The 16,901-nt window shown below is 49.8% G+C and overlaps 2 protein-coding genes across 5 annotated transcripts in view; one reads left to right on the top strand and one right to left on the bottom strand.

Moving 5' to 3' along the window:
• HSPA12B (heat shock protein family A (Hsp70) member 12B) overlaps nucleotides 1-4,561 on the top strand; it is a 59,165-nt gene extending 54,604 nt beyond the window's left edge. The window contains exon 13 of the mRNA XM_030564644.1: nucleotides 1,507-4,561. Within this exon, the coding sequence (XP_030420504.1) occupies nucleotides 1,507-2,150 (644 nt within the window). The 3' untranslated portion in view covers nucleotides 2,151-4,561. The remainder of the gene's footprint in view (nucleotides 1-1,506) is intronic.
• Nucleotides 4,562-10,169: 5,608 nt separating this feature from the next.
• Nucleotides 10,170-16,901, bottom strand: part of C5H20orf27 (chromosome 5 C20orf27 homolog) — a 181,374-nt gene continuing 174,642 nt past the window's right edge. For all 4 annotated transcript variants that reach the window (XM_030563249.1, XM_030563248.1, XM_030563247.1 and 1 more), the window contains one exon: nucleotides 10,170-11,564. In XM_030563249.1, the coding sequence (XP_030419109.1) occupies nucleotides 11,464-11,564 (101 nt within the window). In that variant the 3' untranslated portion in view covers nucleotides 10,170-11,463. The remainder of the gene's footprint in view (nucleotides 11,565-16,901) is intronic.

Below are 16,901 nucleotides of genomic sequence, written 5' to 3'. Positions count from 1 at the left end.
ACTGAACGGTGGGAGTCAGTAGGAAAGGGACAGATAATCAGATAGAAAAGATCCTAATGCCCCTCTCCGGTAACTGCTCCCAGCTAAACCCAGGGCCACCCACACCTTGAATGCTGCGTGCAGGTCCCATCGCCCATCTCAGATAAGCATTGCTAGAATTATACAGAGACAGGCACACGAATGATATGGGCATGGAAAAATTTCCAGCTGAGGAGAGATTAATAAGACTGGGACCGTTGGGCTTGGAAAAGAGACGACTAAGGGGGGATATGACTGAGGTGTATAAAATCGTGATTGGGGTGGAGAAAGTAAATAAGGAAGTGTTGTTTACTCCTCATAACACAAGAACCAGGGGTCACCCAATGCCATTACTAGGCAGCAGGTTTAAAACAAACCAAAGGCAGTATTTCTTCACACAATGCACAGTCAACCTGTGGAACTCCTTGCCAGGGGATGTTGTGAAGGCCAAAAGTGTAACTGGGTTCAAAACAGAACTAGGTAAGTTCCTGGAGGACAGGTCCATCAATGGCTATTAGCCAGGATGCGCAGGGACGCAACCCTGTGTTCTAGGTGTCCCTAAACTCAGATGGCTAGAAGCTGGGACTGGCCAGCAGGGGATGAACCACTCACTAATTGCCCTGTTCTGTTCATTCCCTGAATCACCTGGCATTGGCCACTGTTGGCAGACAGGAGACTGGGCTGGATGGACCATTGGTCTGACCCAGTCTGGCTGTTGTATACTTCTGCTGCCCAAAATTGCACTAGCGTTTGTGCCCTCCCAGGGACCTGACCTAACATGCACAGGAGTCTCAGCTTCATAGACGTCTGCTGATTGCAAATTCCAGCCTAAATTTGCTGCCCACTCTCCCTGCTGGGTCTTTGCCTAGCTGCTTATCCAGCCCCCAGGGGCACAGACTCAGAGCTTCATCATTTTTAATGGGTTTGGCTGGAGGGCAGAGCTCTTATCCCCACTGATCAGAGGAGAAACTGAGGCACAGAGAGACACTGACCCGCCCAAGTCTTGCCCGCAGGACAATTTCCCCAAGGCTCATGGTTGATTCTTCTTTGGGGCAATTTTTAACTGCAGACAGGGCGATTTTCTGATTGATCGGCTCCAGTTCAAACAGGCGTTAATTCAGGGCAGGACTTGGGCCGGGGTTACGAGAGAGGTCAAACTCGATGTGCACCGCGGTCCCTTCTGGCCTATGAGTGAAAGCAGGGAATCGCACCCTGGAGTCCTGGGTCCCAGGCGAGGGCCCTAATCCGTCCTTCCCTTCAACCCATCCAGCGCCCCCTCCCGCACTGAGTAGAACCCCACCCCCTGATTCACTGGGACTTTCCCCAGTTAACTCCTATTGGATCCGCTCCTTTTGAGTCACTCTCCCCCTCATGGGCCGCTCCCCTGCTCTTCCAGGGGTTACTGGAGACGTTATGGCCGCTGGCCGCCTACCCAAACCCAGTCAGTAGCAGGGCCAGGTTCACTGTTTCACTCTTTTCCTTTCCCAGACGACCTCCTGAAGAAGCCAGACGTCAAAGAGATCAAGTTCCTCTTCCTGGTAGGGGGCTTTGCCGAGTCAGCGATGCTCCAGCACGCCGTCCAATCAGCCTTCGGCAGCCTGTGTCGCGTCATCATCCCCCAGGACGTCGGACTGACCATCCTCAAAGGGGCGGTGCTCTTCGGCCTTGACCCCACCATCGTCAGGGTCAGGCGCTCGCCCCTGACCTACGGCGTGGGGGTACTCAACAAATTTGTGGAGGGGAAGCACCCCAAGGAGAAGCTGCTGGTGAAGGAGGGGAAGAACTGGTGCACAGACATCTTTGAGAAGTTTGTCTCCGTGGACCAGTCGGTGGCCCTGGGCGAGGTGGTGCAGAGGAGCTACTGCCCGGCCAGGCTGGGGCAGCGGAAGATCATCATCAACATCTACTGCTGCGCCACGGACGACGTGGTCTACATCACCGACCCGGGAGTGAGGAAGTGTGGCACACTCAGCCTGGAGCTGGATGAGGTGGACGAACCAACCTGCCCCAAGAGCCGGCGGCGGGAGATCCGGGCCAGCATGCAGTTCGGGGACACGGAGCTCAAGGTGGCAGCTATGGACGTCAGGACCTCCAAGACGGTCAGGGCTGCCATCGACTTCCTGTCCAATTGAGCCCCAAAGGAAGGGACAGCTCAGAGGCTGCAGGGGCATGGGGTCTTCCACAGGCATCTGCCCCTCTCCCCTGACAGCACATGCCTCGGTGCTCACATCCATGTGGGTTTCACACCACGAGATGCAGTCACTTCGCATCCTCAGCAGCAGAGATACTGGACTTGGAGGAGCTTTACGTTGCCAGGGAACAATGGTTCATGGACTCGCAAACCTAATCAAGCCATGGGGAACCCATGGTCCTCACTAGGACTTTGGCAGGGGTCGCGGTCAGGGTTCCAGCCATGCTTTTCATGTCCCTGCCCCAGACACGCTCCATTGGAGGAGTCCTGAATTCACCTTGGGGCATTGCTGTATCACTAGGCTACCCTCTGCCACAGCAGGGTGATGCAGAAAATCTATCCTACGGGGACACGCCAAGGCAGCGGTGACCCTAAGAACATAACGGCCAGACTGGGTCAGACCACTGGTCCATCTACCCAGTATCCTGCCCTCCAGTGCCAGGTGCTTCAGAGGGAACGAACAGAAGAGGGAATCGTCGAGTGATCCAGCCTCTAACCAAGTTTCCATGAGCTCTACGCCCATAGCTGCTGCACTCGAGCTGGACAATGTTGCCAGCAGCCTCCTTGAATAGGGAGAAGGACTCTGTGCGTTCCCGGAGTCACAGGCCCTCTGCTCCTGTAGGAGGAACGCTACAAGAGAAGGCCTCCTCCGGCTGTAAACCCTTCTTCCTCTCACGCAGAAACAGGATTTGTTCTTGGCTTGTTTTATCTTGGGAAAGTTCCCCCTGGCGCGTGAGGCTCAAGCCAGTCAGACTGATGGCTCGGGTCTCAAAGGCCTCTCAAGAGAGCCTTAGCAGGATCTTCAGCAGAACGCCAGCCCAGCACCCAGGCACACGTGTGTGTCTCGGCCAAGCAAACGCAGAGCCCAGCTGGCAGCAAACGCAGCCTGGTGGCCAGCAGGAGGCTAGGTGATGAACTGGCTCTGTCTCCATGATGCAGGCCCCATTGCCTGGATGGTTTACTGGCGTGAAGTTCAGAGAGCTCCCCGGCTGATGTTCTCCTGGTGACCTCTGCATGCAGCGCGGCAAGTGGCACTTGCTCCTCCAGAAACCCGTGGGAGCGCCCTGCCCTGGCAGTTCTGTGGGGTCCCGCTCTGTCCAGGAGTGCATCCAGCTCACCTGCGCTCACCTCTGCAGTTCTGTACCCCGCTAGGGCTTGCCACTGGGCACAGAGCTGCAGGATCGGAGCTCTGGCCCCAGTCTTGGAACAGTGTCCAGGAGGAACCCTTCAGTGCCAGACCCCCTAGGGGTCTCATTCTTCCTTTAGGGTGAGCCATGCTTCACCGCCTCCTTAGGCTGGACCTCCGGGCCTGCAGCATCCCTTCTTCCCCCAGTGAGCTCTGCTCAGCGAGTCCCACTGAGATGGGGCCCCAGGGAGACTTGTATGATCTTAGGGAGCGACACAGGGACTCTCACAGAGTGTGGGGATGCAGTGGGGATTATTAGATGACTGGAACACTGCAGATGTCCTGGGTTAGCGTAAGGAAAAGAACGTTATAGCACACTCCATCCTAGTCAGCTCAGAGCCCGGAGCCCTGTCCCTCTGAGCTCGCCTTGTCCCCGTTCAGGCGGCTATTACCCCCCCTGCACTCCTCCCCAGCTGGGCACACACTGCCTGGCTTCCTGCCGAGGGGTGGGCCCTCCATGGTCCTTGGTTGCTAGGTCTCAAAGTCCCAGGGACTGGATTTGCCATTGTCTTCTCAGATACTCCTCTGATATGGGCCCTAAGGCCCCAGACAGCTAAGAGTCATTCACATCCGTGTCCTCTGCCAAGAGCAAACAGACCTGTCCCCTCCCCTCCCCCCAACTAGGCAACAATGCAGCATATGGGGAAACTGAGGCACGCTGGGACTTCCTAAAGATATTACAAAAATTCCCACTTTGCCGCACCACCGGCCCCAGCCGACCAGCTTTGCTGGCTCGTTTGGCACCTGGGAGCTGCCTTAGTTGGCTAATGAATATTCTACTGGCCGGGTAGTCCCTACCCAGAAGTTAAAGGTCAGGAACCTCTTTCCTGGCCCCACTCAGCCAAAGTGGCCACAGACAGACTCGGTTGGGGCAGAAGAAGAGGGAGTTGATACCAATTGATCTGTAGGTTACTGCCAGGGCGTGTGCCCAAGGAGAAAACAACGGTGACTGGGTACAACGGCTCCTTTCAATAAGTATATTTTTTTCTGTAAACCCAAATTTTTATTTTTATATCTCACATGTAACCTCCCCCAGGTGGAAGAGCCAGGCACTATGGCCGGATCTGTGGCACTAGTGAGGCCTCTAGCCTGTGTTTCAGAGAAATATGCTATGTGATGGAAATCAGAATAAACGATTATACTCTTCTGCAGCCGGGGCGGGGGAAATGCTTTCGAGGCGGGGAACGGGGTTAAGGCAGCAGTGAGAGCAGGTCTGCTTTCGCCCTTGTGCTGTGCTAGAAGAACTAAGCTGCCGTCTTCAACCCGGAGCAGCTGTTCTTAACATGGGGGTCACCAGCAGGTGTGAAGGAATCAAAAGGGGAGCCAGGGCCCAGCCGAAGGAGAGAGGGATCATGTGGGGAGGGAGTGGAGGCCTGTTGTTTTAAGTTGGAATAAATGGGCCCAAGGGATCTTGGCACTAAAGTTTTTAACAAGGTTCGGGATGGGGTGTATAGAGACCTCAGCCCCTTGTCTGACAGTCTCCAAGGTGGGACCAAAGATGATGCTGCCCCTCTGTTGGGGAACACAGAGGATGTTAGTTGAAATGTGCTGGAGTGGTCACTGGTGTGGTGGTTATTAAAGACAAAGATGATTTGCTAAAAGACAAATATGCCCCTGAAGAGAAAACAGCCGAGACACAACACGGCTTCTGGCTCTGGTGCTGACTCATTGGCGAGCTCCCTGCCTGCACAACCCAGGCCCAGCCCATGGTCTCATCAGCCACTGCGAGCCCTGGCAAACTTGTCCCAGCATCAGGCTTGTTAGGGAACTGCTTTTACTGCCTGTCTGGTCACAGGCTCACAGCAACGTTGCAAAATATAGTCTTGGCCAGCTAAGCCAAGCTCTGATTAGACAAGGGAACAGGAAAAAACACACCCGAGAGATGAGAGGAAGGGGTGTCACGGAGTCCCCGGGCGATGCTCTGGAACTGCTCCCACCAAGCCAGTCAGGACTTTGGGGAGCCTCCTCTCCCTTGGAGCAGACTTGTTCAGGGCAAGAAGCTCACACAGCTTCACCTCCTGGGTCTCTCCTTGGAGCATTCAGCATCCTCTGCCCCTCCGTGTGCTTCCCACAGCGAGTCCACCCCAGCGGGGTCCTGGGGAAGCCACCGGGTTCTGCACCCCCACTTTGCAGTCAGACATGACTCTCAGCCAGCCAGTAAAACAGAGGTTTATTCGATGACAGGAACAGGGTCTAAAACAGAGCTTGTAGATACAGCGAATCGCACCCCTCGGCTGGGTCCATTCTGGGGGGCAGTGAGCCAGACCCCCAGGTCTGCCCTCCACCCTTGACCCCAGCCAGCTCCAGACTAACAACCCCTCCCAGCCCCTCCTCTCTCCTCAGCTCCTTTCCCAGGCCAGGAGGTCTCCTGATCCCTTTGTCTCCAACACCTTCAGCTGGCACCTTTGCAGAGGAGGGGCCCAGGCCATCAGTTGCTAGGAGACAGAGTGCCAGGCATTTAGGTGCACTGGCCCTTTGCTCTGCCAGATACTTAAGAACTGCCATGGGGACACTGAGGCACCAACACAGTATTCAGAGAAAACATTAAGAACTTTCCCAGTTCGTCACAAGGGGTTTGCCAACGTCTGACATCCCAGGTGGTGTCTGGGATTCAGCTAGAGCCAGTGGAGGTGGTGGTGCCCTCTGGGTCCTGCACTTGGTCCGGTCTGGTCGGAACAATGACAACCCAGTGGTGAATCAGCGGATCCTGATCATGCCGCCATGATAGTAAAGCTCACGCCTTCTCGTCCACCCATCTCCTGGCCAGCAGCTGTCAGACAGCTGCTGCTTGATTTCTCCCCCACAAATGTGTCCCTCTCAGGATCCCACAAGGACCTGGTGGCAGGAGAGCCCGTCCCTTCATTATTTTGTCCAGCAATTAGGCCTAATTTCCCACACACCAGTTTTACGCCACTGACTTCCGATCCCCAACCTCTCTTGCATACAAGCCATAATCTTAACACAGTCCTTGAGTTATATCAATGGGCCTTTTTGTCAGAACTAATTCACTTCTGGCTCCTTCTTGTACTTTTTCCCATTGACCTGTATTGATCTAGGTCAGTGGCTCTCAACCCACGGCCCAATCAACACACAGCTGCTGCCCACGTGACCTCCTCAGGACCATACAGGTAATATGTGGCTCACATAACATACAGAGAGCTGCAGATGTAGCCCACGATGGGAAATGGGTTGAGAAGCAGAATCTGGGGACATTGAATGACCTGTCACTTGGTTCTTGCAGTGACGGTCACCGGGAGGGTACAGGAGAACCAGTTATCGCAACAGGTCCTAGCAAGGCAGGAGGTTGAGAACCACTGGCCACAGGGAAGCAGGTTTGAACTCAACTTGCAGCACGTGGGGCTGAAGCTCTGGTCAGAGACGAAGCTTTTGTTAGTCTGACACGCCATCGGGAGTTGAATCCAGGACCCCTCGAGCAACTCAACGGCATCGAAGATGCCTGAGCAAGATGTGCTGACGAGAACTCACAGCAGCAGGTTGGGAGTTTGAATGCAGCCCAGGTCAGCAGTACCTAGCAAGCAATGGCTGGTTCTTGTCTACAGTCTACGCTTACAACACACCTGTGAAAGATGAAGGACTCTCCTGGGGGAACACAGGGTGTGGCTACACAGCACACTAACTAAACCCAAACGTGGCCTCAGGTTTGAGTCCAACCCCCCTTCCGTCCACACACACGTTACTGACTCGGCTCAGCAACACTCTTAGGACCCAGGTCCAAGCTCCTACTAGGAGGGTGAGTCACAGCCACAGTCCTGTTGTGATTCAGGCCCAAGCCCGGCCATTTTGCAGTGTGGACACAGCTCAAGCCACAGCCCCGAGTCAGAAGGTTGGTGTAGCACAATCTGGATGTGTTGGCACAGTGGTCAGACTGGGGCCCAGCACTGGTAAGCCCAGGCTTGCAGTGCAGGGTGGACACTCAAGCGTAGGCTTGGAAATGCTGAGTTCCCAAGCCTGGGTCCCACAGACCTGGGTTAACAGCACAGTGCGGCCCGACCTAAAGTGCTTAAAAGACTTGACCAAGGTCACACCAGGAGTCTAGAGCAGAGCAGCAACTGAGCTGAGTCCTCTCAGCCCAGCTGCGGTGCCTGGATCCCAAGAGCGCTCTGCTCCCCTTGTCAATCAGACAAACACAGCAGCTTCTAAGGGCCTGATGGGACCAGCGTGGGCTGTTGAAGCTCCCATGCTCTCTGCTGCTAAGCCATTAACCCAGTGTCTGATTTAACCACCTGGCTCCCCAGCGTGGACTAGCCAGGGCTGCTGTACCACGTGGCACCGTGCGGTGAGGGGCTTTGGGGAGCTAGCCGAAGGAGGGGCTATGTTCTCCTCTCTTTAGGTTTCGTTCCAAGCTGATTTAATCACTGCACAAATTGCACTAGGGAAAGGAAAACCCTGCAGTCTCCAGTGATGCCTGCAATCCATAGACACAGGGCCAGTGAGTAGCAGCAGAAATCAGTTACCCAGTTAATGTCTGGAAGGCTCTCGGGAGGGCAGGGCAAGTCGCTGATAGTGATTTATGTGCTGGAGCCTATTCCACACTCCATCATCTTCCTTCCTCTTTCCAGGTGCCTCATGTGCCCAGCACAACAGGCCTAAGTTACCGGCTGGCTGGACAAGCCAAAGGGGAGCCGGCTAGGATTGCAGAGCCGTGGGGCTCATTGGTATTTAATACTTCAACCCGAAACGTGTGATTTATGTGCAGAACAGTAGCCCCATGGGGCCCGAACTGAGATCAGGGCTCCACTGTGCTAGGCGCTGTCCACACACATTATAAAGACAGTCTCTGCTCCAAGAACTTACAAACAAAATTGACGCGATACACACCGTGGGTGGGTGCAAAGTGCCAGGAATAGAGCCAGATCTCCCAACTCCAGCCCTGCCCTCTACCCACCAGCCCACACTGCCACTCGGTAGGACTCATGCTGCTTTGATTTCAAGGCTCATCGTGTCATTTCAATTCTATTCCCTTTTCGGCTAGAAAATTGGTGCCAACCAAGCCTAATGCCTGTCGACCGCACTTAGTGGTCACGTGTTCTCTGACCGTTTGCCAACTCAAAGCTGCTCACTGAACGCTCACGCCCACTATTGGCGGTTGGCTAACCTCTGGCACATGGTAAAGTTTCTATTCCATGATTGGACGAGACACGTTTTTGGCACAGGAGCGTAACACCCAGCACGTGTGTCCATGACCCTTTGGGGGTGTCCAGCTCCGAGTCTGGTCGCAGGAACTAGATCATGTCTCATCCCAACCTAGGACCCCTCGCCATGCCAGCTTTGCTCCTGGCTAAGGACAGTGGTTCCTGGGCACGTCCTCACTAAGCAGGTGTCTCGAATCCCCTTTCCACACAGCCCAGATAACGTTAAATGGAAAAGCTTTATGGCACATTGTGCACAAGCTCAGGCAGATCGCCCCACAAACAGATTGATCCTCAGCATGTGTCTAGAGCAGCACTGGAGATGAATGTCCTGTTCATTTGGCAGCTATGTCAGTTGGTCATAAAGCAGACAAGCATCTCTGCAGCCCAGAGACAGGAGCAGGTGGGACATGACATATTTGAAGCCCTGCCCCCTTTATTAAACCACCCAACCCCATTGGTCCTGGGACTTTAACATGGCCACGACTAAGCTAAAGGATTCTCCTTCTGTGCCACACTGTACTTCTGAGCTCAGGTTTGCTACCCAAACCGTCACAGCCCGGGGTGGCCGTGCTAAAAGCCCCAAGCGAGCACATTCCAGGTTCTAACAATCGACCCACCCTAGACAAGAAGCTGTTGACCTGGCCACCGAGATTCTTCCCCGTGGTTGTGACGGAATCCCTGCTCTTCACATTCTCCAGGCCCGGGTTCGCACCAGGTGAGGTCCTACTACACAAGCCAGTGGGAAAGGGCCCAGTCCTTGGGTTTTCGCTTGGAGAAGGCAAAGAATCTTGAAAGTCCTCACCCAGCACACATTGCTCATCCGAGTTTCGGATGACTGAGGTTATTTGGGCCAGGATGGTGCTGGTTGGAGAGGGCCCCATGTGGAAGGATTGGCTGCGATGAGAATGTAGCCATAAGGTTCTGTTCACTCCTCTCCAGCACTACATGTCAAATTGCATCTTCGTAGCAAGCCCATCCCTGTGGGACCTAACTCTGAGCAGCTGGCCACTATCCCTCATGCAACTCGCTCTCTGAATGAATCTCAAGTGAACGGCATCTCTGAAAACGGGAACACAAATGCCCCCTCCCCCAACAAACCCCTTTAACTCTCATTTGCTGTGATGCCAACAATAACCTTAACAAATGACATAGCTGGTGTGTTGCACAACCGCTGTCCGTCCTGCTGACCTTGTGCTCACATCCTGTTTGGCTCTACCAGCTCTCTCTTGTCTTATACTTAGACTGAGTTCTTTAGGGCAGGGACTGGTTTTTCTTCTGTTTGTCCAGCGCCTGGCACACTGAGATCCGGGTCCGTGACTGGGGCTCCAAGACGCCATGGCTAGCCAAACATTAACTAATAATCTAGACCTCTGGGAAGTCGAAGGGAAGCTCTGGACGCTGCTCTGCAGAAGCGCCTGCTGCAGCTCTCACAAGGAAGTCTAACTTAGAACAGAAAGATTTTTCAAGACATTATAAAAAATGACTTTCCCCAGTATACAACAGAGAAAAGAATCTACAGCCTGTTAGTGAAAGCAGGCCCAGCACTGTGCAGACATGGATTAGCACCAAGACAAATGCACGCTGGAGAGAGTTTTACTCCAAACAAACCAAGTTCTGTTTTGTTTCAACTGAAGTTTATTATTTTCCTTTATATAGATATTTTTTGTACTTAAAAAACTCACACATACACATATATAGAGAGAGGCACATAAATCCTTCTGTTGCTTTCAGAACTGAACCACTATTCCTGGTCCTTGTACCGTGTGTCTTAAAAAACAAAAACCACCAGACAACATTTAAGAAATGAAAATTCAGACTGGGATTTTCAAAGGTGTCTATGAGGGTGAAGCACCCAACTCCCAGTGGAACTGAGCCCCCAACTCTCCTAAATGCCTTCAAACAACCCAGCCTAAAGGGAAAATTCTGCCTTCAGGTACATGCACCCAACCCTACTGCTTTGTGAGAGAGTTAAATCTGCAGAGCTGAAGGCAGACTGCACCCTTACGACACAGATTCTGCTCTCAGTCAGCAATGGTGTAAACTTGGAGTTAACTCCCCGAAAGCCAATGGAATCAATCTGGAGTCACCCACTTGGGGAAAATGGAGTTAATTCCATATTTGCAACTGGGATCAGAATCCAGCCTGGAGCGTTTAAAGATGCAACACGAAAGATCATGAAAAATAAAATGAAATTGCAGCAGCAGCAGAAGAGAGAACAAGACACCGTATGGCTTGCAACAAGGGATTGCTCCTGACTCTTAGGAAGGCAACAGATGCCTGGTTTTTGGAAATACTCCTGAGACAACACAAACTAAACAGCCAAAGCGTATGAAGCTACCGCACCCCACCCGGTGTATTTACCAACCCCACCACTGGAGATGGGAGAAAACATCAGCTGTTCAGTTTTTAAATGGCAGCTGTAGAAACTTTGGACAAAGCCACATGCGACAATGAGATCACTAAAGAGAAGGAAAAAATAACCAACATTTAAGGATAAGAAATACTATTCTGATATGACAGATGCCCTGTAGGTGACACTTGCTCAGGAGGTCGGGCATCCACTCACATGCCAGCATGTACAGCCCCATGCGCGCACACAGAGTTTAGTTTTAAGGCTGAAAAGATGATGAGAACCCTGACCCAATCCGTGATGGCCCTGGTTTTACTCTCAGCTCTGAGCCAGAGTCATAAGCTGCTACCTGCTCTTCACAAAACCCTTTACAACTATTGGCCTACAGTTTGGTTTGCTATTAGGGGAAGGAGGGTGAAAGCACAGCGCCCAGACCTCACAAGACAAGCTCCATTGGTGACCACAAAACTAGAGCATTCAGAATCCTGCAGCCAGTGAACTATTTGTTCTTCTTACATTTCAAGCTTAAATTTAAAACCTAAAAGGAGGCAATGGTCCTCAGCGGCTAGTCGAACCCGGGCCACTCGCTCTGCTCCGAATCGTACTCCAGCTCCGCCCCGATGCACCGGACCCCCTCCAGCAGCATGGGTGTGCCGTGGTGGCGATCTGCAAGACAGAATGGCCTCTGCTTACACAGCAATACAGGGAGGGAGATCGCCGGATGCTCACTGATACCCAGCTACGCTAGCTTAGGCATGGATCGTGGAAATGCAGGGGCAAATCGTACCTTCCCAGGAGGGAGGGATCTAGATCCTTCCAGTGAGACTGCAGCTGGTATCGTTCACAGGCATCTTTCTGTCGCTTTCCGGACAAGGAGCTTCTGACTATTTGTAAATCAGTAAGGCCCCATGGTGCTGTGCACTTTACCTAGCAAGAGACAGCCCCCGCCCCAAAACGTTTACAGTTTAAAGAGACAAAATGTGGGAGGAGGAGGAGTGACTTGCCCACAGTCACACAGGAGGGACAGAACCCAGGTGTCCTGCCTTCTAAATCCAGCATCCTTCACGCGGGTGTAACTCAGGCCTGCCTGGGGCGGCTCTCTGTCGCCCGCTAGTGGCCCCTAGACCAAGAGATTGGTGAGTCTGCCACAGCCTTGGCTAAGAGCCATGGGTCTTTTGGCTCATGCAGTAGACCGAGTAGAGTTTCATACACAAAGCTTCAGAGCTCCCAGGTTTGATCTCACCTGCCGCCGCCGGGTTTGTTGGCGTTACACTGGCACCTGGGAAACTGAGCAAGTGAAACCTGATTCGTGGGGAGAGTGTGGTTTTTACTGAGACTGTTTCCAACAGTTTTTATTAACACCTGTTTAATGCAATCTGGCCCTGATTCAGGAAGGTATTCAGGATGGGTTATAATGTTAAACCCGTGCGTAGTTCCACTGAAGTCAATGAGGCTTACTCACATGCCTACGTCCCTGCCTGAATCAGAGCCATGCCTGGGTGGCAAGATTTCTAGTGAAGATTGAGGCATCCGGCCTTTCATTTAATAGCTCCTACTTCACACATCTGAATCATCCCAAGACTTATCCATCAATAAGGATGGTTAGAAATACCAGGAATGTCAAACCTTATATACAAAGCAATTGCAACACATGTTCCCAGATCCTCCTTGTACCATACAGAAAAAGGGTACAGATACAATATTCTGCAATGTCACAAGTTCAGTTGCAGGGAGTATTTTAGGAGAGTCTCATCTTTTATGCAGATTTTTCCCTATTAAAATTTCCAATTAACAAAACTGACAAAGATCACATCCTCTCACTTCCCTAACTGCAAATTAATATTAAATTGCAAGCTTTCCGTCACATTCCAGGTCAGGGGGGAAAAAAAAGGAAAGATACCATGATTGCAGAGTCTGCATGGCTTTCTGATAAATTAATTATACTGAATGTAATTTCACTGCCAACAGAACACCAATGATGAGTGAGGGTGAAATGAGTAATAATGCATTTGGAAGCAGAGGTGAATAAAGAGAGTTGTGTGTGAAATAGGGGCGAGACCATCTTTGATCATTAAATCTGATCGGGTCTTCTGAATTCTGAGACATACACAGGAACATAATGGCCGAGAAATTACTGTTGATCCACAGGATATTATCCGTTTGTACTCCGCGCTGATTAGGCCTCAACTAGAGTATTCAGGTTTCAGGGTAGCAGTCGTGTTAGTCTCCTTCTGCTAAAAGAACAGGAGTACTTGTGGCACCTTAGAGACTAACATTTATTTGAGCAAAACCTCATGCTCAAATAAATTTGTTAGTCTCTATGGTGCCACAAGTACTCCTGTTCTTTTAACTAGAGTATTGTGTCCCATTCTGGACGCCACATTTCAGGGAAGATGTGGACAAACTGGAGAAAGTCCAGAAAAGAGCAACAAAAATGATGAAAGGTCTAGAAAACATGATCTAGGAGGGAAGATTGAAAAAATTGGGTTTGTTTAGTCTGGAGAAGAGAAGACAGAGTGGACATGGTAATTCTGAAGTACATAAAAGGTTGTTACAAGGAGGAGGGTGAAAATTTTCTTCTCCTTAACCTCTGTAGATAGGACAAGAAGCAATTGGCTTAAATTGCAGCAAGGGCAGTTTAGGACATTAGGAAAAACTTCCTACCTGTCCAGGTAGATAAGCACTGGAATAAATTGCCCAGGAGGATATATTGTATATATTTATGCCTGCATCTGTAGTTTTCACTCCATGCATCTGAAGAAGTTGGCTTTTTACCCATGAAAGTTTATGCCCAAATAAATCTGAGAGTCTTTAAGGTGCCACCGGACTCCTCGTTGTTTTTGTGGATACAGACTAACACAGCTACCCCCTGATACTTGACCCCAGGAGGTTGTGGAATCTCTATGGTTGGAAGTTTTAAAGAACAAGTTAGACAAAAAACTATCAGGGATGGTGTAGTTATTACAGTCCTGTCTTGAGTGCAGGGGACTGGACAAGATGACCTTGGGAGGTCCCTTCCAGTCCTACACATCTATGATTCAAAGAAGCCAATTAAAAAGCTAATTAGATTACCAGAAGGAGAGATGTAAAAAGAGGTAACAAAGTTCTGTTAAAACCCTATTCTAATTAACATTTCCAATTAGCCAACAAAAAAATAATTATACAGAATCCCACATTCACTCACAAATTACTATGCTCTGCGAGAGAGGCTGGATCAGGGTTCACTCAGCTCATAATTACTTAGGATTCTGCTTAAAGGATCCATTAGTTATGGGGAAGATGAGGTGGGCAGCAAGATGGCAAAAATCACCAATGACAATAGTATTTACATTCACAGATTCCAAGGCAGAGGGGACCATCGTGATCATTTAGTCTGACCCCTCGTATAACAGACCACAGATCTGCCCCACAATTATTCCTAGAGCAGAGTTTTTAGAAAAGCATCCCATCCTGATTTAAACATAGCAAGTGATGGAGAATCCACTATGACCCTTGGGAAATTGTTCCCATGGTTAATGATCTCACCATTGAAACTTCAGGCCTTATTTAGGAAAGAGCAGAGAAAACTGAGACCGAACCAGGCCGGATGAAACGCAATGGAAGATCAAATGCAAGGCTGATAAATGCAAGGCAACGTGCACTGGAAGGAACAATCTGAACAACCTACGTGCCAAAATCAGCTGCATTAACTCAGTGAAAGGATCTTGGTGCCAATGTGAACAACTGAATGATAAGAGTTGTGCACAGAATGACTCCGAGTTACGAACACCAGAGTTACGAACTGACCCATCAACCACACACTTCGTTTGGAAGCAGAAGTATGCAATCAGGCAGCAGCAGAGACCAAAACCCTCAAATACTGTACAGTGCAGGACTGTGTTAAACAAACTTCTACAAAAATAAAGGGAAAGTTAAACAAAAAAAGCTTTTACAAGAGAAGGAAGTTGTTTCTGTGCTTGTTTTAGTTAAATTAAGATGGTTGAAAGCAGCATTCTTCTTCTGCATAGTAAAGTTTCAAAGCTGTCTTAAGTCAATGTTCAGCTGTAAACTTTTGAAAGAATCACCATAACTAGGACCCTCCCAAATTCACAGCAGTGAAAAACGCGGCATGGACTATGAAATCCGGTCTCTCCCCGTGTGAAATCTGGTCTTTTGTGTGCTTTTATCCTGCTCTATGCACATTTCACGGGGGAGACCAGTGTTTCTCAAATTGGGGGTCCCAACCCAAAAGAGGGTTGGGTGTGTGTGTGTCACAATGTTATTGTAGTGGGGTCGCGGTACTGCCACCCCTACTTCCGCACGGCCTTCAGAGCTGGGTGGCCGGAGAGCAGCGGCTGTTGGCCGGGTGCCCAGCTCTGAAGGCAGCACCCTGCCAACAGCAGCACAGAGGTAAGGGTGGCGATATCACACCATGCCACCCTTACTTCTGCACTGCTGCCTTCAGCATTGGGTCAGGACCCCTACAGTTACAACACTGTGAAACTTCAGATTTAAATAGCTGAAATCATGAAATTTATGATTTTTACAATTTTATGACCATGAAATTGATCAAAATGGAATGTGAACTTGGTAGGGCCCTAGCCATAAACTTGTTCGGTTACGAACAAGCTCCATTCTTGAGGCTGTTTCAATTCACTGGCAATTTTTAAAAGTCCAAAAAATGAGTTTCAGGTGGAACAAATTGTTTCATTTCAATTTTGACCAATTTAACATTTTCAATTTTTATAACAAGAAAATATCATTTCAACCTCGATCGAGAGCACTGGACACTGGATCACAGCTCAGGAGACCCAGGCTCTATTCCTGGCTCTGCCACTGGTTTGCTGGCTGACCTTGGGCAAATCACTTTGCCTCTCTTTCCCCATCTATAAAATGGGGATAATGCTACTGACCTCAGGCGCTTTGAATTCCACACCTGATCTGCGCTAGGTATTATCTCCACAGTAGCTGCACACACACAAGGCATGCAACTGAGCGTGCGTTTTTGCACATGCATGTTTGAGCAAACAGACAAATGGGCCCTTATTCCCCAAACAACCTGACTGGGTTGGCCAACTAAGCCTTTCACGGGGCACCAACTCCCAGAACACACTGGCTAAGTCCATCCCCACCCGACACTTAGACAGGGTGGATAAATACCAATGATTTGGGGAGGAGAAAATCGGGGGGGGGGGGTTGCTTTAAATTGGATATTTTTTATATTATTTAAATTATAAGAAGTTTTTCTTTTTAAAAATACACATTTAAAATGAAATCTGAACTTAACACAAAATATGTCAAGGGCCTAAGTTTATTATAATCTCAACATATTTAACTACAAAATGTAAATGCTGAATCCACGAGCCTCTATCAAAACCAGTGAGTTAAAGGATGCTTTTCTATATAAAGAATCAGGGGGAAACACCTAACTTTTCAGGTCAAGCTCTACAAATATGCCACGATAGCTTATGTACTGCACTCAGGGCTTGTTTTGTTTAGTAACCATACATTTTATAGGCTGGTCTGTGTTTATTTGAAGTTCAATTACCATTCCAATGCAGCTTGACACAAATCATGGCCATTGCTAGTAAATAAGCAACATGCCATTCACCATTTTCTAACGTACTAAAAATGTACAATGAGTGAATACAAATCTGAAAATATTAAGCTATATACAGTAATTGCTTAAATAGTTACAGTGCACCATCCCAGGGAGCAAAAAGATATATCAATCTAGTGTAAAGATTCTCTTTAGTTGTAAATGAAGATGTTTTAATGGTTGTATCAAGCAATGAGAATGCACCTGTCTTTAGAAAATAACTGAAGTATCAATGAAAAAGTTGATTAAAATCGATTATTTAAATCCAGGTTTTCCCATTTTTGATTTAAAGCACCTGGATTTAAATCAGTCTCCCTTGTATTTAGAATACACCCTAAAAAGTAAAATCCCTCGGGTGACTAGCTGGTCTCCTGGGCCCGAGGACTTTGGGGGCTGTCCCAGTTCCTAGTCCAGCCACCAGGGGA

Source organism: Gopherus evgoodei, chromosome 5 (genome assembly GCF_007399415.2).
Source record: "Gopherus evgoodei ecotype Sinaloan lineage chromosome 5, rGopEvg1_v1.p, whole genome shotgun sequence".
Classification (NCBI taxonomy): domain Eukaryota; kingdom Metazoa; phylum Chordata; order Testudines; family Testudinidae; genus Gopherus; species Gopherus evgoodei.
Note: the sequence above shows the minus strand (reverse complement) of the source record. Positions and strands in the feature narration are given on the sequence as shown.